Below are 24,020 nucleotides of genomic sequence, written 5' to 3' on the forward strand. Positions count from 1 at the left end.
CATGATTTGGAAATGGAAATGGGAACCATGGTGACAGACAATGGGAAGAACATCTTGTCTGCGCTGCGACAAGGAAGCCTAAGACATGCGCCCTGCATGGCACACATGTTCAATCTGGTTGTCTAGCGGTTCCTGAAGTGTTCCCTATATCTACAAGACATCATAACAATGGGAAGGAAACTTTTCATGCACTTCAGCCAATCGTAAACCGCAACGCACACCCTCCTTGAGCTGCAGCATCAGAACGGCATCCCCTAACATAGACTGATTTGCAACATTTACACACGTTGGAATTCCACCCTCCAAATATTGGACCGACTGTACGAACAGAGAAAAGCCATCACCGATTTCTTGATGATCCAAGCGGATAGGGGGACTTCCCTGTGTAACTTCAATGTCAACCAGTGGCAGCTCAAATGGGACACCTGCCGTTTGCTCAGGCCCTGTGAGAAAGCCACATTATGAGTCAGTCTCCAGGATTGCGGGATGAACGTCATTCCACTGCTTCATTTACTACAACATGTGTTGGAAACGATGGCTGGTCAGGGCATTGGAGATGTGGCGCCTACATCTCGCGGACATATGAGCCCTGTGGGGGCTGAACTGGAGGAGGAGGAGGGGGAAGGGCACAGTGGAGCACAGTTTAGGTTTTGCGAGATGGGCAGTTTGTCTAGTCATCTGACAGAAGAGGGGTAGAAGGAGCAGCTTGGCCGTGGCAGTATGCAGTGGAGATGGAGGCAGAGAGTCCGTCCGAGTCACTTGCACAAATGGCACGATGCATGCTCACTTGCTTGCGTAGTGACCATTGAATTGTCACCATTCGGCAGCGGAATGACTTCTGGCTCTCCACCTTATTGTACCCTCTCTACCGGCACAAAATGGGGGCCTTTTTTTACACCCACTGAGAGGGAGGACAAACTGACTTACTACAGAGACATCTTACGTAGGCAGTTTGCCGATGACTATATGTGCCATCGTCTATCCTCTCGCAGGTCTAACTCTGGGGGCCCTTTGCGCTCAACTTCCACTGCCATGGCTGCTGGAGAGGGGTGGGGTGGCAGGAGCAGTACCAGCTCCATCAGCAACAGCCTGAATCTTCAGTCGCTGGTGAGTAGCTTTCTTCACCCGCATAGTGAAGCAACTCATCAAACTACAAGTAAGCATTAGCTAAAACTTAACTTTTCTTAAGATAAATTATATAAACCCCAAATTATATTTAAATCAAACAAAAAGAAAGGTGTGCAAAAAACACCATGTGCCATCTACACCACCAAGTATTGATGAGATGCAAAGACCTCTAAAAGGTGGAAGGGAACAACGTATGGTCCATTGTAACCGGTGGGGGTACAAACTTCCCCTGTAAGGCCCTACTCTTGCATTATTAATTCCCTTCTTGGCAAGTGTTACTCGCCCTAAAAAGTGTGGCCCCACACAGGAACCTCTCCCTATTTCCCCCTACAAACACTGACATTTCCCAGGGTTTGTAGGTGGAAATAGAGAGTTTCCTGTATGGGGCTGCACTTTTTAGGGTGAGTAACACTTGCCAAGAAGGGAATTAATAGGGCGAGAGTAGGGCCTTACAGGGGAAGTTTTTACCCCCACCTGCTACAATGGACAATACGTTGTTCCCTTCCACCTTTTTGAGGAAAGTGTTACTCGTCTTAAAAAGGGTGGCCCCAAACATGAACCAATCCCTATTTCCAACTAAAAACCCTTGGAAATGGCAGTGTTTGTAGGTGGAAATAGGGAGAGGTTCCTGTGTGGGGTCGCCCTTTAGGGCAAATAATAATTGCCAAGAAGGGAATCAATAATGCGAGAGTACAGCCTTACAGGGGAAGTTTTCCCCCCACGTTACAATGGACCATACGTTGTTCCCTTGCCCATTCTAGAGGTCTTTGCATAACATAAGTACTTGGTGTTGTAGGTGGCACATGATATTTTTTGCACACCTTTCCTTTTTTTGATTAAAAAAAATTGGGTCCATATATTTTATCTTAAGCATATTATTAAAAGTTAAGTTTTATGTAATGCATATCCTCAATACATACTTGTGCACACTAACACTTTTACAAAAGAGACCGTTTTCTTCTGCCTACCTGCTTCAGCTACTATTCTGATGATGCCAAGTTCTCTTTTCACCCACCTTCATCACCAGGTACTGGTATTGCCACCCACCGCATCACTCTGTCACTGAATCCCTTTCAGGACTCCTGATGCTGCTGCTGCCATCTCCAGGCTGTCTCATTCTGCCACCATATGTTCTGCTCATGCTGATGCCACCTCCAGGCTCTCTGATTCTGCCACCATATGTTCTCCCCATGTTGCTGCCACCTCCAGGCTGTGTCATTCAGCCACTATATGTTCTTCTCATGCTGCTGCCACCTCCAGGTTGAGTCATTCAGCCACTATATGGTCTCCTCATGCTTCAGCCACCCCCCAGGCTATGTCATTCAGCCACTAGATGTTCTCATCCTGCTGCTGCAAACTTTAGGCTGTGTCATTCAGCCAATATATGCTGCCGCCAACTCCAGGCTGTTTCATTCAGCCACTATGTGGTCTCCTCATGCTGCCGCCAACTCCAGGCTGTGTCATTCAGTGACTGAAATGGGGCAGCTGAGATAGTGCTGGCACTTATGATCCAGGCATCCTCATGTGGCAGTTAGAGCTTGAGGAGATCAAACACACACACGGCGGTGGTCCCAGTTTGGAGATACTGCAGGACTTATGAGGGATGGACTGAAAGGTAGGTAAATGCAGAAAGGTGGCAATACTGAAAGTAGGGTGGATAATTCCAGACACGTTTCAGGGAGGTCCCCCTTTATCAATGGCTTAATAGGACTGACTTGGACATTGTGGACTTATGTACTGAGCTCCTTAATTGGCACACCTCTATTGGTAATTTGAATGCCTGACCTGAAACTTGCTGGTTGAGAACAGGCGTTTCATGGTAAATAGAAAACCAGGTTAGACCATGTGTCTATATATATATATATATATATATATATATATATATATATATATATATATATACTAGCTGAGTACCCGGCGTTGCCCGGTTTTTCCTTCCTAATCCTTTTTGGGTAGGAAAATAAACAAAGGAGGAAGCTTTTGACTTCATATGCAGTCCTCATATATTGTTGTCATATCCCAACCCCACATCCCGACCTCCTATCCCGACCTCCTATCTCGACCTCCTATACCGTCCTCCTATCCTGTCCTCATATCCCGACCTCCTATCCCGTCCTCCTATCCCGTCCTCGACCTCCTATCCCGTCCTCCTATCTCGACCTCCTATCCCGACCTCCTATCCCATCCTCCAATCTCGAGCTCCTATCCCGACCTCCTATCCCGTCCTCCTATCTCAGCTTCCTATCTCAACCTCCTATCCCGTCTTCCTATCCCGACCTCCTATCCTGACATCCTATCCCAACCTCCTATCTCGACCTCTTATCTCAACCTCCTATCCCGTCCTCCTATCCTGACCTCCTTTCCTGTCCTCATATCTTGACCTCCTATCTTGACCTCCTATCCCGTCCTCCTATCTCGACCTCCTATCCCAACCTCCTATCCAGACCTCCCATCCCTTCCTCATATCCCGTCCGCCTATCTTGTCCTCCTATCCTGACCTCCTATCCCGACATCCTACCCCGACCTCCTACCCGACCTCATATCTCGTCCTCATATCCCGTCCTCCTATCCCGACCTCCCATCCCGTCCTCATATCCTGACTCGTAATATGTGTACCAGGTAATGAAATAGCTCCAGCCTAACGGAAATTATATGGGAACATACATTTCCCATTGATTTGCATGGGATTTAAAAAAAAAACCCTGACCCTCACAAATGGGGGTAGTTAAAGGTTAAATTAACTAACCACTGTCTTTGTAAACGCCTCACCTCACCTACGTCACGGGTTTGTGAGAATATATCCACCCTGACAGGTGAGGTAGGAGTGGTCTGAAGAAATGCCGTGTAGGCGTGAAATGGCTATTACCTCCTGCTGGCGTACGAGCTTTTAACCTGCACATTGTGACACTCTGCTCTGAATAAAGGAAATTTGTTTCACCACCTTTCTGATGTGTGCCGTCCTCTCCTTCGTGGCTAGTTAAATTAACTATCCTATATTTTAAGTGGACATAGTTACATAGTTAGTACGGTTGAAAAAAGACATATGTCCATCAAGTTCAACCAGGGAACAACCAGGACATATAAGTAACATGTGACCAAGTATTATCGAAATATCTCCAGCTGTTTGGAAGTTATGCAGTAACATATATTTCCCATTGACTTGCATGGGACTTTAAACATAAGCCCCGCCCCTGGCAAATGGGGGTGAGTAAGGGTTAAATCACCTATCCTATGTTTGTTGTTGACACATAAGTAACATGTGTGCAAAGTTTCATGTTAATATCTTTAGCCGTTTGAAAGTTTTTGTGGAACATACACACATACATACATACATACATACATACACACACACACACGTTGAGTTTTATACACACACACACACACACAAAAGTGGTGTTTACCATTAATGTCTGATAATATTTTAGGGAAGAATATATGGAAAATGAATGTTAAAAGCATACTAAAAGCCAAATTATTTTTCTGATGTTTTGAAATGACCGCAGTAAAAGAGCAAATAGATGAATATAAATATGCCTTCAATGAATGCAGTGTGGTGGGTTGTTAGATAAGTGTAGTTCTTAAATAACGAATAAGTGTTAAATGTAATCATGTTGAATAAAATGACATATTGATCATAATAATGAATAAATGGGACTGGAAAAATATATGAGACTGGAAAAATAAATGTGAATGAAAATAAAATAAAAGTAAAAATAAATAAAAAATTTAAAAATATAAAAAATAAATAAATGTAAAGAAAAATTTAAATATAAAATACAAATAAATAAAAATAGGAAAATAAGGATGAGAATGAAAATAAATGAAAAAATGATAAGTATTAAGGATAGGAGTAAGAATAATAGAATTAGTAATGGAGGTAGAAATAAAAATAAAGGATAAAATGTAAAAGTAGAGATTAAATCACTTTACAAATACATTAAAAACGAGAGAATCTAAACTAATGGTAGGTTACTTGCTTGATTGAAAATCCTGCGTGCTAGGGTCCGGACACCGTCCAAGCGCTGGGTATACAGCCTGGCATTGGACAGGGAACGGATCAGAGCCCAACAGGAGTACTACAGGAACCCGAATATAATAAAATGTAAAAGATTGGTGCAGCTCACAATTAACTACTAGATCCAAGGTGGATAAAAAAATTCTGAAATTGTATGAAAAAATAGCCCAAACCTCAAGGATAGTAGAATACTAAATATACTTTTGGAATCATATATCTCTAAGACCGTGCTTCAGATAAACATGTTTTTTATTTTAATATAAGGACATATATAATGCACAAATTACCCTTGCGGGAGGAATGAATTAATTAGCATATAAATTGATAAGTATATAACATACAAAGTTATATAAAATCAATAAATGTTAATAGAATATTCATAAAATCTCAGCCATAGGGAATATGGGATGTACTGCTTATTTAGCCTCTGGACGTCCGGATAATAATCAGTCTATATATAATGATGATATAATGTTGGTTCATTGTCCATATATAATATTGCAATGGTATCTTGATATAATGTAACTTGTTATCCGTTCCTGATGCCGACTCCTATGCTGTAGTACTTATGCCCGTGCAGAGCTCCGGCTGGTCAATAGGCGCTGGCAAGCGCTGAGTGCGGCTGGTCCAGGCTGCGCTGGACCCGTTGGATGTCGCACAGTAGCAGGTCCTCGTGGTGGTGGCGTCTGACATCAGCCGGGAGAGAGTAACAGCAGTAGATGGATCGCAGGAGCGATAGTGACAGGGGAAGATCGAGATAGCATGGCAAGTGGATCTCTATGCAGATGGATCTCAGGAACGGCAGGTGGTTAGGAATGGTAATAATGTACAAGTTCCGGGCTCTCAGTGGCTAGCACCACTACAGTATATCAAGATACTATTGCAATATTATATGCGGATATTGAACCAACATTATATCATCATTATATATAGACTGATTATTATCCGGATGTCCAGAGGCCAAATAAGCAGTACATCCCATATTCCCTATGGCTGAGATTTTATGAATATTCTATTAACATCTATTGATTTTATATCACTTTGCATGTTATATGCTTAGCAATTTATATGCTAATGAATTCATTCCTCCCGCAAGGGCCTTGTGTGGGGAATTTGTGCATTATATATGTCATTTTATTAAAATAAAAAACAGGTTTATCTGAAGCACGGTCTTAGAGATAGGATTCTAAAAGTATATTTAGTATTCTAGGTTTGGGCTATTTTTTCATACAATTTCAGGAGCCCTGAATATCTCCAATTCAGAATTAAGACCCTTGGGTTCTATTGTCTCAAATTGGTATATCTTGCGTGATTCGGCTCTCAACATTCTTGCTACAAAGTTGCCTCCTCTCCAATCTCTCCTGATAACCTGAATTCCGTAAAATTTCAACTGTGCTGGGTCTTCTTTATGAAATCTGAGGAAATGAGCTGGAAGGGGATGTTTTTCATTGTCTTTTTTGATGTTGTATATGTGTTCAGAAATCCATGTTTTTAATGTTTTTTGGTCCACCCCACATGCGATTTTTTGCACGTACACTGTAAAAGGTAGAGAACTTGTTTAGTATTGCATGTTATGGTTTCCTTTATATTCCACTTGATGCTATTTACTGTGCATTGAATTTCTGTAGAGGTTTTAAAGAAGTGTGTAAGTTTGCAATTGGGGCAGGTTCCACATCGGTGAAAACCTTTGATGTCTAGCCACGTGTTATTTCTGTCTGCCTATGAGTTCTGAATAGTTGGGACAACAGTAAGGACTAGGTTTGGGGCTTTGGTATATATGATTTTTGGAACAGGTTGTATTACATAGTATAAAGACTTATCCTGATGTAGAAGGTGCCAGTTGTTGAGGATAATTTTTTCAACCTTTGTGTGTATATTGTTAAAGGGTAAAATAAAAAAAAAATTTCATTATCAGTGTGGTTTTTAGTTATTATAGTGTTTTCGAAGTAAGAGGATATGGTTTGTTGTGATATCTTAGAATTGCCTGTTTGAAGAATATTGGGTGGGTAACCACGTTCCTGAAATTTAGCAGTGAGGTCCTGCACCTCAATTTTGTATTGTTCAGTTTCGGTGCAGTTTCTTTTAATTCTTCTGTATTGTCCTGCCGGAATATTCAGAAGCCATCTGAGTAAATGACAGCGGGAGAAGAGAATAAAAATGTTTGTAGAGGTGGGCTTATGATATGTTTCAGAGAGTTGCCTCCTCTCCTCTCGTCTTAAATAAAAGTTTACCTGAGGAACTGGAGATGATCTAAAAATTTTCTTAGTGTAATCAGTAGATGATGTGAATTTTAGGTTTCAGTTATTTGTGTTGAGGTTGTGAATGAATGTGATAGTTTTCTGAGTGATCTGTCCCAAATGAGTATAATGTAGTCAATATAGCGCCGCCATAGGACCAGACCTGCGCCTAGATGGGGAGTGATGGTAGACTCCTCCCATGCTGACATGAAATGGTTGGCATAACTAGGCACAAATCTGGTCCCCATGGCGGTGCCAGCCTGCTGTAAATAAAAATTGCGGTTGAAATTTAAATAATTGTGTGTCAAAATTAATTATATGCCGTCTAAAATGAACTGTATCTGTAATGGTGATTACATGCCTTTTTGGCGATGTTTGTTATACTGCTTCTACACCCAGATCATGTGGAATGATGGTGTATAGAGAACTTACAACTTACAAGTGTAGCTAATAGATAAGTGGTATTCCATGTTAAATTTTCGATGATATTGAATATTTGGGTTGTGCCTTTTAGGTAGTGGGGAGTGTAATGAACATACGGTTGTAAGAATTGGTCTATGTACTATGATTTGTAAATTACTTCTATTAAAAAATCTTAATCCTTCCAGTACTTTTCAGCTGTGTTATGCTCTACAGGAAGTTCTTTTCTATATGAATTTCCTTTCTGTCTGAACACAGTGCTCTCTGCTGACACCTCTGTCCATTTTAGGAGCTGTCCAGAGTAGAAGCAAATCCTCAAAGCAAACCTATCCTGCTCCAGACAGTTCCTAAAATGGACAGAGGTGTCAACAGAGAGCACTGTGGTCAGACAGAAATTCAACAAGAAAAGAACTTCCTCTGTAGTATACAGCAGCTGATTAGTACTGGAAGGATTACGATTTTTAAGTAGTAGTAATTTACAAATCTGTTTAACTGTCTGGCACCAGTTGATTTAAAAAAAATGCTTTCCAGGGGAGTACCCTTTTAATATCCCCATGCCAAACATACCGCAATATTGTGTCTTTATTCTCTAAAACTAATGTTTATTCTGTGTCCTACAGGGTTCAAGAGCTGTGGCCAGGGATCTGCTGTGCCCCTGGGCCACAAAGTCTCTCCCCACCATGTCACGTTGCTTTAATTTACAAAAAGGGCTCTTCTGCTAATGGGAGCACTATGGGTTTTGCCCTCGCATGTGTCAACAATGAGGACTGTCACTAGAGGACTGTCGCTAGAGGCAGGGAGGGAGTTCTTTACTTCTAGGGATTATGAAGCTCACCGCTCACCGCAAGTGCACAGATACTGTAAAACACACTGTGCTACAGTCTGCTGTGTAAAAAAAAAAATGGCGAGACGTAGTGGATAGAGGTGTTGCGGCCCAGGGGCGCAGCAGACCCCTGGCTACTCCTCTTGAACTCAGAATAAAGACACAAGATTGTATTAAAAAGGTATGTTTGGCATAAGGACATTAACCCCTGCTAGGCTATGGGGGAAGTTGCATGAGATGAATCTATGTGACAGCTGCTCTTTATAATAATCATATCTCACATGGAAGTTAGATATTATAAAATGTATTTTTTTTTTTAATATATATCTTATTGTGCACCCATTATTATTATTTTTTTTTGTCTGGTAAGTCCCTTTTAAAATATAGCCAGTGAAAATGAGAACAATGTGGGTTAGGTGGCTTTACTGCAGAAAAATATATTACATAAAGTTTTGTCATATACATATAAGATACAATGCATAGCATAGAAATTAACTTTTCTTCTAGTTCAACTTGTCTTCTAGTCTTACTATGTTCATGTAATTTACATTTATATGGCAGCCTAACATCTACATTTTTAGAACACCTTTCAAAACTTCACTCTTACAGAGAATCTGTAGGTGTTGGCACTACTCCATGGGACGTAACACAGTTCACTCGGTGAGGAAAGCAGCCTGACTTAGCCATACAAACCAGCTACTGGTAGTGCTTGTGTATGTAGGTTAGCAGTGTCCCATATCAATTTACATGAATAGAAAAATGTGGCACTCATCTCTATCTGGTTATATCTTCTTGAACTTGTAGGAATATCCCCAGATTACAGCCGTTTCTACACAGTGTACTTAACAGTAAAAATTACGTTATCTTTATTCTAAGGTCAATGATTACAAGGATACCCAATTTATATACAGTAGGTTTTGTTTCATTTTGCTCCTTAATTTATTTTTATTTTTTACTTATTTAAAGAAAATAAGTGTGCTTTTTACGGAACAGTAACAAATATGTTTTTTTTCTGTTGTTGTTTTCATGTGTTTTTGGGGAGGCTTAAATTTTTATTAGAGGAGGGGCTTATTTCTATTTGAAAAAACATATATATATTTTATTTATTAATTTATTTAACAGTTTTTAAGTCCCCCATAGGAGACTATTTATAGCAATCATATTTGATAGTACTAGTGCTAGTACTGTTTAGTGCTATGTTATCCGTACTATTGGCACTCTACTTGTACAGGCTGCATAGGAAGTCTGTGTAAGATCGGCGATTGGGTAGCATGGAGGTAAGGGAAAGCCCTTTGGCCACCATGTTAGCTGATCCGGACTGCTGCACTATGCTGTGGAGGATTAGACCCTTCCCAAAGCCTTGGCACCTATAATTTCTCTTTTTTTATTTATCGCAGCACCTAAAGAGTTAAAGGGGTACTCCCGTGGAAAACATTTTTTATTTTTTAATCAACTGGTGCCAGAAAGTTAAACAGATTTGTAAATTACTTCTATAAAAAAAATCTTAATCCTTCCAGTACTTATAAGCGGCTGTATACTACAGAGGAAATGCTTTTATTTTTTTATTTCTCTTCTGTCACGACCACAGTGCTCTCTGCTGACCTCTGCTGTCCATTTTAGGAACTGTCGAGAGCAGGAGAAAATCCCTGTAGCAAACATATGCTGCTCTGGAAAGTTCCTAAAATGGAAAACTAAGGTCAGCAGAGAGCACTGTGGTCGTGACATCAGAGAAATCCAAAAAGAAAAGCATTTCCTCTGTAGTATACAGCCCCTAAAAAATACTGGAAGGATTTTTCAATAGAAGTAATTTACAAATCTGTTTAACTTTCTGGCACCAGTTGATTAAAAAAAAAAAAAAGGTTTCCAGATGAGATCATCTGATACGGGGTATAACGTAAGCTCAGCTCCCAAACTCTATTCATACTTCCCTAGCACACAGCTGTATATACGGTATATAACGTTAGGAATATATTTTCCACGGACACTCCGCTGTAGCAGGGTGTGTACATGGCAGAAATCCAAATTCCGGCACATTTTCAAGTGGTACTAGCGCCTGCCGGATCGTTCAAATGTATGGAATGTCCGCCCATGTTTTTCGGGCGGTCATTCCACACATTTACAGCTGTGTGAACCGGACCTTAGAGGAAAGCATAAAGGTCGTTCTTATTGTTTAATCCTTAGGGACCTAGAGAATTACATTTCATTAGCAGTCTAGCCTCCCGCTATAACAATGGTGGCGATCTCTCCCATTGTCAGGATCTAGCACCCTTTTAATGCTTGAAAACTTCAGCTGCTTCCATATTTCCTTGGTGCTGTTCTCTGCTTGGTGCTCTGATCAGCTGCGGAGCACCCTTTTCTGTCCAGATCGAATTGAAGTGCTCTTTCAACAACTGACTCTTGGTCTTACCAATATAGTAAAATGCCTTTGATCTCCTAGTAAGATTTATTTTTCTCTTAAATTGTGATTAGAAAAAACAAACACTTATTATTCTTATAATTCCCAATAGGTAAGGTGTTATTTAACCAAGTTGTTTTCTTTTCCTACTATTTCTCCTTTTTGCATTCAATTGGTCACCTATCGTTCTTTTTTTTTATATGTAATCACAGGTTTTCTCTTTATTTCTGAGTCATTTTCAATCATGTATCAAGTACTTCTATATTACTGTACTGTATTTACTGGCTTGTTTATTGGAGTCTTGTCAAATGAGAACACAAATCATCGCCTTGTGACCATCAGAAAGTCTTATCTATCTTTTTTTACTTGCTTTCTTATAGGTTTTCTCTATCATGAACTCTGGGTACCAACAATCTGTTTTAATTCTAAAGCCTGCTTTACATCAATTCCATTATTGTTAATAATTCCCTTAAGCCGTATGAACTGGCTATACATTAAGCCTCTTTTGACCATGTATGTACTCTCATAGTGGAGCAGAGAATTACTTGCACTCTTTTTTCTACAGCCTTGTTTAACTATATTAGAATTTCCTATTGTAATCCTTAAATCTAGAAATTCTAGCTGATTAACTCTAAAAGTAGCAATACAAAATATATGTAAAGTGTTAGTAGAATTCCGATATGATTGCTCCATACTTTCCCATAATTTCAGAATGTCATCCATATACCAAATAATATGCTTTTATATGGCTAATAAAATGGTTTTGAGAGGAAAACACATACTCCCTTTCTAGGATTAGCATAAACAGATTGATATCTGGTGTACGGACAGATTGAGATTTTCTGGAGAAATATACAGAATTTACTGAGTTTACGTGTAAAGCACTATACTTTTTTCTGACACATAACACATTTACACTTAAAGATCGATGTACATGGCCATTATAGAAATGAAATATGTGTTGTCCTTTTAAAACCTTTTTATCAGGCATATAAAGGATATTATAGGTATATGGATGACATGCTGGAATTACAGGAAGGTATGGAGGAATTATTCTTCACTTTGGTGTCATATATGAATTCTACTAACACTAATGCATATGTCTTTTACTACTTTTTTGCTACTTTCAGAACTAATAAGTTACATTTTCTTGATGTAAGGATTACAATAGGAAATTCTAAGACTATAGAAAAAAATCATACATAATTCTCTGCTCCCAGAGCACTTCAGAAGAGGCTTAGTGTATAGCGAGTTCATTCGGCTTAAGAGAATTAATAAGAGCAATGAAATGTATGTAAAACAGGCTTTATAATTAAAACAGATTGTTGGGCAGTGGGTACCCAGAGTATGTGATAGAAAAAGCAAGTAAAAGAGATAGAAAAGACTTATTGACAGGCACAAAATATATATATAAATATATAAAGAAGATACTGGTACATAAGTCAGAAGTAAAGAGAAAACCTGGCATTACATATAAAAAAAACAGAATGTTTGATGACCAATTGAATGCGAAAAAGAGGATAAAAAAATAAAAATAAAAAACAACATGATTAAATAGCTATTAGAAATTATAACTGTAATAATTTTTTCTTTTTATATATCACAATTTAAGAGCAAAATAAATCTTACTAGGAGGTCAAAGGTATATTGTAGAGAAAGTCCCTGTGGATTTTACTATCTTGGTGAGACCAAGAGACAGTTGTTTATGAGAATCAGAGAGAACTTCAATTCGATCCAGACAGGGAAGGCTGCTCTGCGACTGATCACTGAGAAGCAGCAGAAGTTTGCGAGCATTGAAAGGGTGCTAGTTTCTGACCATGGAGATCGAGTGGATAGCTTCAAAGAGGAACACCGGTCTGTGCGTGGCGCTGGACACAAGTGATGCAAACAAATGGATAAAAGTACGGTAGTTTATTCTCCCATCATGCAACGCATTTCACTGCAACAGCAGCTTCATCAGGCAGGATGCCTGATGAAGCTGCTGTTGCAGTGAAACGCGTTGCATAATGGTAGAATAAACTACCGTGCTTTTATCAATTCGTTTGCCCTGGAGCATAGTGGATCCTAGGCCCCGCCTCTCCTACTTATTGGCCGACTCCTGGAGGTATTACAAATGCCTTTTTGTGAGTAAACAGCAGCCTGCATTATGATTACAGGTATGGCTAGAATAGGCTTGTGAAGTCCTAGTGCACTGTGTGTGCAGCTTCACAAAACTATTTTAGGTGACAGTTGTACTTTAAGGAAGAACTCTTCAGAAAGAACTCTTAGGAAAGGAAATGAATATATATAATTGTGCGCAATGTCAAATATTTTCCTATTAGTTATTGTTTGCTCTGTTTTTCAACTTGGTCTCTTCTGGCATCAGATACATCTCTTGGCACTCGAACTGTCATTCCGTCAATGGATTTTGTCATGCAAATTTGGCATCCAAGGCGGGATCTATAAAATAAGAAATGTAATTACATTTTTTATCATTATTATTTTTCCCCAAGATTTAGCTAAGGCAAGGGGTGCTATGAACCCCACAAGGACCTTTTTAAATGAGGCAATTCCCTAACACAAAACCCAGGAATGAGACTTCTTTACTCCTGATGCAGATCAGCACAGTGCATATACTTAAAACATTGCTTGAGAAAATACAGCTTTTAAAGGGGTATTCCAGAAATTTTTTCATTTGACTATGCTACAGGGGCTGTAAAGTTAGTGTAGTTCATAATATAGTGTCTATAGTGTGTGACGGTTTTCTCACAATTCTGTGATTTTCACTCTAATATTATTTCTATCACCATACAAAATGACTGTTGTCTCAGATTTTTCCCAGCTTGCAATGCAGCCGAGACCTGACTCACTAGTCAGCTGATGACAGGGAGCCTGTCTGCTTCAATGGGTGGAGCGATTGCTTGGTGGGAGAGAGATCAATCTGCAACAGCTGTAGGCACCCTGATTGACAACCACAGGTCTTTGAATGGATGCAACTCATTTATGTTTCAATGGGTGGCTGATGCATGGGAGGGAGAAAAATGGAATTATGGGATTTGTAGTAAAAAAAAAGAAAACTGAAACAGGAAATACCAGTTCACAAAAAGCTAGCCACATTATTATGGTAATCTCACAACATAGCCATTTAGCCCCAAGACAAGCGCAGATCCTTCCTAAGCATTTCCAGTACTGTCTGCCAGGTACGTACTAATGGTAGATAACCCATTTAACTCAGGAGAAGCAGACTTCTAGTCACTGTCCCTTTAAGTTTTTGTAGACTATGCTTTTTAGTAGTAATTTGACTTTAGTGCTTCTTGCACTTGATTTTCAGAATGTCTAACATAGATGTAGACAGATCTAGCTGAATATCAGTTTTACTGGGTTTATGTTCTAATTTCTGGAGCTTGAAGGGAATGTGTTACCATTTAATTTTTTTAATAAATACAATTATCCTATCAAGAAAAAGCATTTCATTTATGTATTTAGTTTTAGAACAATGTAGTTTTAATATTATTTATTAATAAAGTGTGTACTGGGGCTGCCATTACTGTAGCCTATCTGTGGTGTGTCACTTCACAGCACCTACACAGTTGCTTTCTGGAAGGCACAGGGCATAAGAAAGTTGAGACTGAGAGTGTCTCATAGAAAAGCATGGGCTGCTTACTGCACATGTGCGCATAGCACAGGCTAGGTGAAATTATAGGGGATGCCAGCATCATTTTCTTGCTGAGGAGCAGTGACCCATCAAGAGACATCTAGTCTGTTTTTTACCACTCTTCAGACACCAACAAAATGGTGACAGTGGAATTGAAAAAAACTACTGAATTCTATTGAATTCACAGAAAATCCTGTGGATAAATGGCTGGAAATATCCACCTAGAAAAAGCTGGTCAGAAAATGTTCCCGACTTTTCCCAATAGTAAATTTGGAGGAATCCTGCATGTCTGAAACAACTTTTCCCACTAGTAAAAACCCGACACTCTTAGTAAATGAGGCTCACTCTTTACTGTCCAGCATACTTTTCACGACTTAATCTGACTCACTACAGGTTCTATTGTAAGTCTATTGAGCCTGTTTCTGGCAATGAGTTGGATCAGGCAGCCAAATGGAATGAAGGGCACAACCACACGTTTATTTCTTAATGGGGGTTTCCACACCAAGACCCAAACCAATCATCTGACATGTCTGGAGGTGGAGGATACCAAAGTTTGTTATTGCCAGTGCCTGACTTGCCTTTTTTGTTTCGGATTACCTACATTCTCTGCATGCAACCTATGAACAATGGCACTGAGCTTTTAATGTTTGTGATCTTTCCACACTGCATTTCACCTTGCATTAAACCTAAATAAAGAATCCCCCCCCCAAAATTTAGTTTTTTTTTAAGGTAGATACAGGCTTCAGATTAGGTTAAAAAATGTCTTGGGTATTATTGAGGTTTCCCACTAATACTTTATTTTGTTACGTTCAGAAACTATTTACTGTGACAAATAGAGAACACCAGTAAACACTTGAATACAAAAATGTATTAAATGGGCACTGTCAGAATAAAAAAATGATTGTAATATGTTGAACATCTTGCACTTTTCTAATATACTTTATAAAAATGTTATATCTCCTTTTTATAGAAATCATGGCTTCTAAAAAAAAACACTAGGGGTCCCCATACCATCCAGAACATCATCCTATTTGGCTGCAGCATCATCTTTGTCCCAGCTGAAGCACTGGCTGGGACAAAGACTAGGAATTGAGGATGGGACTAGCACTCCTCTATGCTCACTACTGTTCTATCAGACTGCAGCATGAAAACAGAGAAAATGGGTTACAGAACAGCCTGAAGTAACTGGATGAAGAGACCCAGCACAGCAGACTGCATGACCTAGTGAGTAACATATATATAGGCATTATATTTTCCAGTGCAACTGTACATATATTACAGGGCTCGTCCAGGGAACTGAACTCTTAACACTTATCACCTATCTACCACCTATCTTCAGGATAAGAGATAGGTGTCTGATCGCAGTGGGTGAGGTATGGGGTGCCAGCTACTTACACGTCCTCACACCCCCACTTTCCTGGACAAATGCAAGTGATAGCCTGCTCAGCCAATCACTGGCCGCGGCAATGTCGCCTTTCAGTTGGTGATTGGCTAAGTGTACCATCACTAAGGGACAAGAGTGCGCTAAGGATGTGTAAGTAGCCGGATTCCTGTAGAGATTGCAGGAGGTCCAACCTCTCAGACCCCCGATATTAGACACTTATTCTCTATCCGTAGACATGGGATAAGTGTCTATAAAGTTCAGTTCCCTGGACTACCCCTTCAACTAAGAGTACTGGCTATGGGTATATTGGAAGTATATTCACTAATATATAAGAACTTACGTGTTGGTCAAACCAAAAGCCAAATCCAACATGTCCATCTCTTCATCTGTAACAGAATCGAGCTGGTCAAAAACCTTCTGATCAAATATTAGGTGACAAGTGGAACAAGCTAAAGTCCCCTCACAGGCACCTGAGGGAACAAAAGGAGGAAAACAGTATATTTATCAAATCCAGGTAGAAGAAATGAAGATATAGCACTCACCCAATGTTGAAATACGTGAAGGGACTTTATTGGAACATCATATCGGTGCACACATAACACAGGGCTCCTCCTGCAGCTCGCGTAGCAGCACACTGTTTCCTGTCTCCCGTGTTATGTGTGCACCGATATGATGTGAGTGCAAATTCTTCATTTCTTCTACCTGGATTGTATTGAACGGTGGTTTTCAAGAAGTTTTTGCACCCCCTGTTGTCACTCAGCACCTGACAGTGTCGGGAGCCTTGCCTTCTATATACACACCTTAGCATATTTATACAGTTTATCCATTAGCGGTATGATGTGAAGTCAGCAACAATAGGACTAGCATTGCACTTATAGTAATTGTTCTACTGTCAGAAGCACCATATTACAACTAAAATATCTCAAACTCTTACCAAAGCCGTCAATATTCAGGTGGTGCCGGATCACCACGTCCAGTAGACTCTCCCCATCTTTAGCTGTGGCTGTCAGAGTTTCACCATCACGGTTGATAAAATTAACCGTCAAGTTTTCTTCTGAATTTCTGAAAAATAAATGGGAATAGGTTCTTGTGAATAGTACATTTCTTCGTGTCTATCATACACCAGTATTATGGGGATCCATATTATATTCTACTACTTCATAAAGCTGTCATTGCTATCAGACACTTGAAAAATCTACAATTTGATATACAGCATTAAAGTTATGGCAGAGGTGCCACCTCTGTACATGTCAGGAACTGTCCAGAGCAGTAGAGGTTTTTCTATGGGTATTTGCTACTGCTCTGCACCAGACTATGAAATCTACTCCAGCTATGAACTGAAATAGACTTCCTGGCATAATTTACACCAGTTTCTTATCCAGTATTAAAGGGGTACTCTGGTGGAAAACATTATTATTATTATTTTTTAAATCAACTGGTGCCAGAAAGTTAAACAGATTTGTAAATTACTTTTATTAAAAAATCTTAATCCTTTTAGTACTTATCAGCTGCTGTATAATACAGAGAAAATTCTTTTCTTTTTTCATTAATTTTCTGTCTGTCCACAGTGCTCTCTGCTGACACCTCTGTTCATGTCAGGAACTGTCCAGAGCAGGAGAGGTTTACAATGGGGAATTGTTCCTACTCTGGACAGTTCCTGACATGGACATAGGTGTCAGCAGAGAGCACTGTGGTAAGGCAGAAAAGAAGTTCAAAAAGAAGTGAGATTCCTCTGTATTATACAGCAGCTGATAAGTACTGAAAGAATTAAGATTTTTTAATAGAAGTAATTTACAAATCTGTTTAACTTTCTGGCACCTGTTGATTTAATAAAAAAAAAATTTTCACCAGAATGTGTACTCCTTTAATAAGGGGAATGCAAACTGATAAGTCAAATTAACTAAAGGGGGTTAGCCCATAAGGACATTTCCTGCCCATAAACACTTTTAGGGCATATGGGCATCAAAAGCAAGGGTCCCATGCTTAGGGTCAACATGTTCAAGGGGGCCTAAATGCTTCTCTTGAAAAATATATTGATATAGGTGATAGATTTCTAGAGATAGGATATTGATTCAGAAACCTATTCTCATTGCCAGAGTCGGAAAGGAATTTTTCCCCCTGGTGTGGGGCAGTTGGCCCCTATCCTACAAGGGTGGTTACCCTTCCTCCTAATCAACACAGTAGGGTTATAGGTTAAACTTGACGGACTCTTGTTTTTAGTCAACTTTATCAACTAAGTTAATATTTAAAAAGAGCTTGAAATCCTAAAACAAACAATGCACAGATGCCTACAATATGAACCTCAGTTCACCCATTGAAACATGAATTAGGCATGGAAGATGTGTACCCATAGGTAACAAACATGTCCCACACCCATATATATATAAATAAAAATAAGTGAAAATATTTAAATATATCTTTATTTTACATTCATCTTTTAAGCAATGAATTGTAGAAGGCCAATGACCGTTGTTATCTTTTTCATAAGACCTTGGAACTCCTGCAATTTGAGAAGTTTACTACCATCTGACAGTCTGACCTCTTAATGTATTTTTGCAACCCTGAATCCTTTTAATCTGTAATATTCTTGTTGATGAAAGAAAAGATAAAAAATCATACATAGGCTGCAACGCAAGTATGAAAAATCAGCATGGATATTCCGACCTATACCCACTTCAGAGACCATAAATGTGAATGGGTCCTTGTCTGCCTCTTTGGTTACAAAATACTAGGTAAGGTACCAGTCTCAAATGAAATTTCTGCTTATGCTTGCCTAAATTATGTGGACAACTGTTTGGATCACACCGGTTCTGACTCCTGAGACCCTTTGTGATCACAAGTTATAACCCAGGGAAGTGACCGACATTACGCTCAACTCTCGGGCCGGCCACCAGATCCGACCTTTTTGCTGAGACTTCTATAGGTCAGATTTTATTAACAGCCATGGAGTAAGCCATGTGCTACTGCAAACTTCCCTGCCTTATAATTAGCGATTGCAGCAAGTCTTAGGAGTGAGAGTCAATGTGGTCAAAACTTTTGACTTGTCTGGGAAACTTTTTTTTTAAATGATAGTAATCCTTAAAAAAAATTACCAAACATGACGAAAGTCTATTTAAGTGTGGGGCTGAAGGGATATATTGTAAATGGAGCACAGCATGCAGTGTGGAAAAAGGAAAGCTATATTTGTGAGAAAAAAAATGCCTTTATCTTGAAAGCAAAAGCAGTGATAAGTCTTATAGGGCATGGTTCATATTCACTGAAATGTAGCGTGGATGTGTCAGCAAAATACTTACCTATCAGGTAGAGGATAAAGAGCATTGCTATAAAGAATGGCTATAGTATACAAGTCTTTAAACTAAAAGTTCATTACCAAATTTCTTCAGTAGATAAAATCATATTCAAATGTTATGTAAAGTCATGGGCACAACTATAACCATAGCAACAGTTATGAGGCCCAGAGGTTAAGGGGCCAACTCAGGTGCAAGAACTTTGTACCTCTTTGTAGGGAATAACAAGTTGGTGGCTTTTTGCTATCTAGGACTACTATAAAGGAACTTTGATCTATAGCGATATTATTCATAATTTTAATTAGTAATTGAAAGTTGACAATATTATTATTACCAATATGTTTAAAATTGTATTTAAAGGGGTTATCCAGTTGTTAGAAATGTATCTCCTTTCCACATGATATGGGGTAAGTGTCTGATTGCAGTAGGTCCAACCACTGGGACCTCTGCAATCTCCAGAATGGGGCCTAGTGGCTCTCCCCGCTAAGCATTCTGGCCCCCACCTTTTAAGATACATTCGTCTTGGCAGTGACAGCCAACTCAGCCAATAACAGGCTGCAGGGGTGACCTGCCTCAGTTTTTAATAACTGGATAAAACTTATTAGAAATTCTAATATTAATCACTACTATGTGAGTTTGGTTAATTTTACACCTAACATCTTAATAAAAATGAATGCTAAAAGAAATAGTTTTTTTTACACTACTCTTTATTTCCTGTCATTAGATTGTCGGGGGAACATTTTAGGCTATGTTCACATTACCATTGTGCTCCAACCTGTTCAGGGTCCATTAGGTGCCAAATAACGGACCTTTAGCACAACGGACATCGCGGGGTACCGACAGATCCCATTGACTGAATAAATTGTATCAGCCGCGCTGTCCCCACTAATCATATGTGACCCACGGGCGCTCTTCTGCCTCTCTCTCCCCCGGTTTTTCAGCCCAGCACTGCGCTGTCCTCCACGTCGGGAACTAATCATATGTCACCAGCAAGCACTGCTCTCCTCGTCCTCCTGTGAGTTGCGGGCCGCCGGCACTGGAACTCTGTACTGTACTACATATTCCTTGTGCCCGGGCTGCAAAAATAAACAAAATAAACTTTAACTTACCTTCCTACGTTCCCCTGTTGCTCCGGTAGCGGCCCCACGCTGGGGATGGGAACGTCACAGAGCCATCAGCCTATCACCGACCACAGCGACGGGCTGACGGCTCTGTGACGTTCCCATCCCCAGCATGAGGCAGTTACCGGAGCAACAGGGGAATGTAGTAGGAAGGTAAGTTAAAGTTTATTTTGTTTATTTTTGCAGCCCAGGCACAAGGAATATGTAGTACAGCGCCGACGGCCCGCAACTCACATGGAGGACGAGGAGAGCAATGCTTGCGGGTAACATGATTAGTTCCCCGATGTGGAGGACAGCGCAGTGCTGGGCTGATAGACCGGGGGGGGGGGGGGGTGTTTCACATACTAGAGAAGCAGCGCCCACGGGTCACATGATGATGGGGGGAACGGGGAAATACCATGGAACCGCCATAACTGATACACATTTTTGGTCATACTGCCCAGCTCTAGGCTAAATTATAAAGCTTAGATGTGACATGTGCATTAAAATGTAAATTACATCTAGAACATTATATAAAGATGTGATATTGGCTTAGCACTTAGAGTTTCTTCATATTAATAACAGGTCCTAGGGGGAAGATCTGTCTTTTATTACCTACTAGGATCTATTTCTGTCATCTCTTTCCGAAATATTCTAGGGAAAACACATTTATAATGCTAATGTTAAACAGCTCGAACCATGTATGTAAGAATATAATCAACCTTATCAGTATAACTAGAGGAGTAAAATAAATAGCTTGAATTAGTAGAAAAAGAGCACAAAATCACACCTAATAAGGATAAAAAGGAAAATGAGAAGACAGATATTACAAATGCTTCTGCACCAGATTTCTCAGTCCTTACAGAAATGTATTTTTCTCTTACCCAGAATCTTGGCATCTTGCAGAAGTAGTGAAGCCCCTCGAGTAGCTCTTAACTGGTGTTTGTGTTGATGCATAACTCCTAGGGCACATAGGACCATGAAGTCTGCTCAGAAAGGTTCTCAGGACTGTAGAGGCAGAGCGAGCCATATTCATAGGGCAGAAATCCAGGCTCCAGGCTGTCTCAGCAACTGAATGAAATGTGAGATATACAGAGACGCAAATATTATGCCTACAAAGCCATCCCACTGTGGGTGTGATCTCATACACTCACACACATACACACACATACACACTACACACATACACACTCACACACATACACACTAACACACATACACACTCACACACATACACACTCACACACATACACACTCACACACATACACACATACACACTACACACATACACACTCACACACATACACACTAACACACATACACACTCACACACATACACACTCACACACATACACACTCACACACATACACACATACACACTACACACATACACACTCACACACATACACACTCACACACATACACACTCACACACATACACACTCACACACATACACACTACACACATACACACTTACACACTCACACATACACACTCACACACATACACACACATACACACACACATACACACTCACACACATACACACATACACACATACACACATACACACTCACACACATACACACACATACACACACACATACACACTCACACTCACACACCCCCTATTGTTACACCAGTATCAGCTGTAGAGTCAATATAATGGATGTGTATGTATCAGATCATTTATGCTGAATTATTTTACAAAAATCTGTATCCTATTGAAAGGCACAAACTATGTAAATAATCCATATGTTTGTATAAAGAATATGGGGGGGGGTATTTATCAAAGGATTTATGTGGGGGGTTTTTTACGTAACTTTGGCACAATACTTTGGCGGCGTGTCTTTTTGCGCCAAAGTTTGGCGCATCTTCTCCACTGTCATTTTTACAACTTTCTCAAAATCACACGGTCCTGTGTGTGATTTGAACTTTAGTCAGTAATTCATCATTTGCGCCAATCGATCTTTGGCACAATTTTGGCGCAAATCCCCGCCAAGAAATTCTGCACATGGAAAACACACTTACCAATGTCAGAAAATGTAAAGGTGTCAAAAAACATTAAAAATATTTTTTTTGTGAAAGCAGCAACGCCTCCAGGGCTGCTCAATACTATCCTGCGACATAGTTGTCTCTGAGGAACCTTCACCCTCCGTTAAGCCAGCATTGGACATGGCCACGCAGGCTCAGGAAAGGTAAGTGCTAAAGCAGTGGTCTCCAACCTGCAGACCTCCAGATGTTGCAAAACCACAACTCCCAGCATGCCCGGACATCTGGCGGTCTGCAGGTTGAAGACCACTGCACTAAAGTAACAAAAAAAAAACAAAAAACTACTCAAGTTGAAAATAAAATCCATTTCACATGGTGGCTATAAACCCCACAAAAGAAAATAACTCATGTCGCTTGCTGATATACTGCAGGAGGGACTCCGAAATGGCGGCTCTACAGGGTGAAATACGCGTCCTCTGTGGTAGTAAGTTCTGTATAAAAGGCGCTGTGAATGGCTGATTTCAACATTTGAGCCAAAATTACTAACAACTTGCACCAAATGATACATTTGGTGCATGTCCACGAAAACCAAAGTGAAAAAAAAAAGGGTAAAAAGAAACTGTCAACAGGCAAAATTTATAAATACCCCCCATTATCTCTACTGATGTAAATATAGGTAAAAGTAAATAAAGTGAAGCTGCACACAGTACTGGAGACTGTCGCTCTCAACATGAGGTGGTATAGGATTTTTCAAGGGGCTTTCATAGTGAATTGGTGCCACTCACTATACTTACGCCATCTGTACAGGTGCTTCGTGTCACACTTACAGAGCTCGACAGGGTTTTTAACATTTAAAGGGGTTATCCAGGAAAAAAACTTTTTTTTTATATATATATATATCAACTGGCTCCAGAAAGTTAAACAGATTTGTAAATTACTTCTATTAAAAAATCTTAATCCTTTCAGTACTTATGAGCTGCTGAAGTTGAGCTGTTTTTTTCTGTCTAAGTGCTCTCTGATGACACGTGTCTCGGGAACCGCCCAGTTTAGAAGCAAATCCCCATAACAAACCTCTTCTTCTCTGCTCTCTGCTGACATCTCTGCTTGTCTCGGGAACTGCACACTGTTGCCGGACAGAAAAAAACAACTCAACTTCAGCAGTTGATAATTATTGAAAGGATTAAGATTTTTTTATAGAAGTAATTTACAAATCTGTTTAACTTTCTGGAGCCAGTTGATATATAAAAAAAAGTTTTTTCATGGAATACCCCTTTAATACGAGAGATGTTCATGAAGATCCTTCCCATTTTTTAACTATTTATATAAAAATAAAAATGTACATATTAAACAAATCACATCCCTTTGCGATGTAAGTCACATGAAAGAGAATATCTCTGGGCGGACACTGTGGCACCGCCCGAATCAGCCAGCACTAGGACGGCTCAGACATGCGCTGTCTCGACTAACAGCAATACATTTTCAAGCAGATTTCACCAAAAGAATAAACATGTTCACAGAGTCAGGAATTTGAATTTCCACAGCAGTTTTTTTGCTGCAGAATTTCTGCAGTGTGCACGGTGCGACAGAAAACAATGGGAGGCT

General features: G+C 39.8%; 1 protein-coding gene across 1 annotated transcript in view; it reads right to left on the reverse strand.

The window, feature by feature from the left end:
* Positions 1-10,468: 10,468 nt before the first annotated feature.
* The window catches only part of LOC130291034 (adrenodoxin-like), a 47,966-nt gene continuing 34,414 nt past the window's right edge, over positions 10,469-24,020 (reverse strand). The window contains exons 2-5 of the mRNA XM_056539369.1: positions 21,308-21,494; positions 16,971-17,098; positions 16,377-16,506; positions 10,469-13,457 (exon numbers count right to left, since the gene is read on the reverse strand). Of these exons, the coding sequence (XP_056395344.1) occupies positions 13,340-13,457; positions 16,377-16,506; positions 16,971-17,098; positions 21,308-21,459 (528 nt within the window). The 5' untranslated portion in view covers positions 21,460-21,494 and the 3' untranslated portion in view covers positions 10,469-13,339. The remainder of the gene's footprint in view (positions 13,458-16,376; positions 16,507-16,970; positions 17,099-21,307; positions 21,495-24,020) is intronic.

The sequence above is a fragment of the Hyla sarda genome, chromosome 9 (assembly GCF_029499605.1).
Source record: "Hyla sarda isolate aHylSar1 chromosome 9, aHylSar1.hap1, whole genome shotgun sequence".
Classification (NCBI taxonomy): Eukaryota; Metazoa; Chordata; class Amphibia; order Anura; family Hylidae; genus Hyla; species Hyla sarda.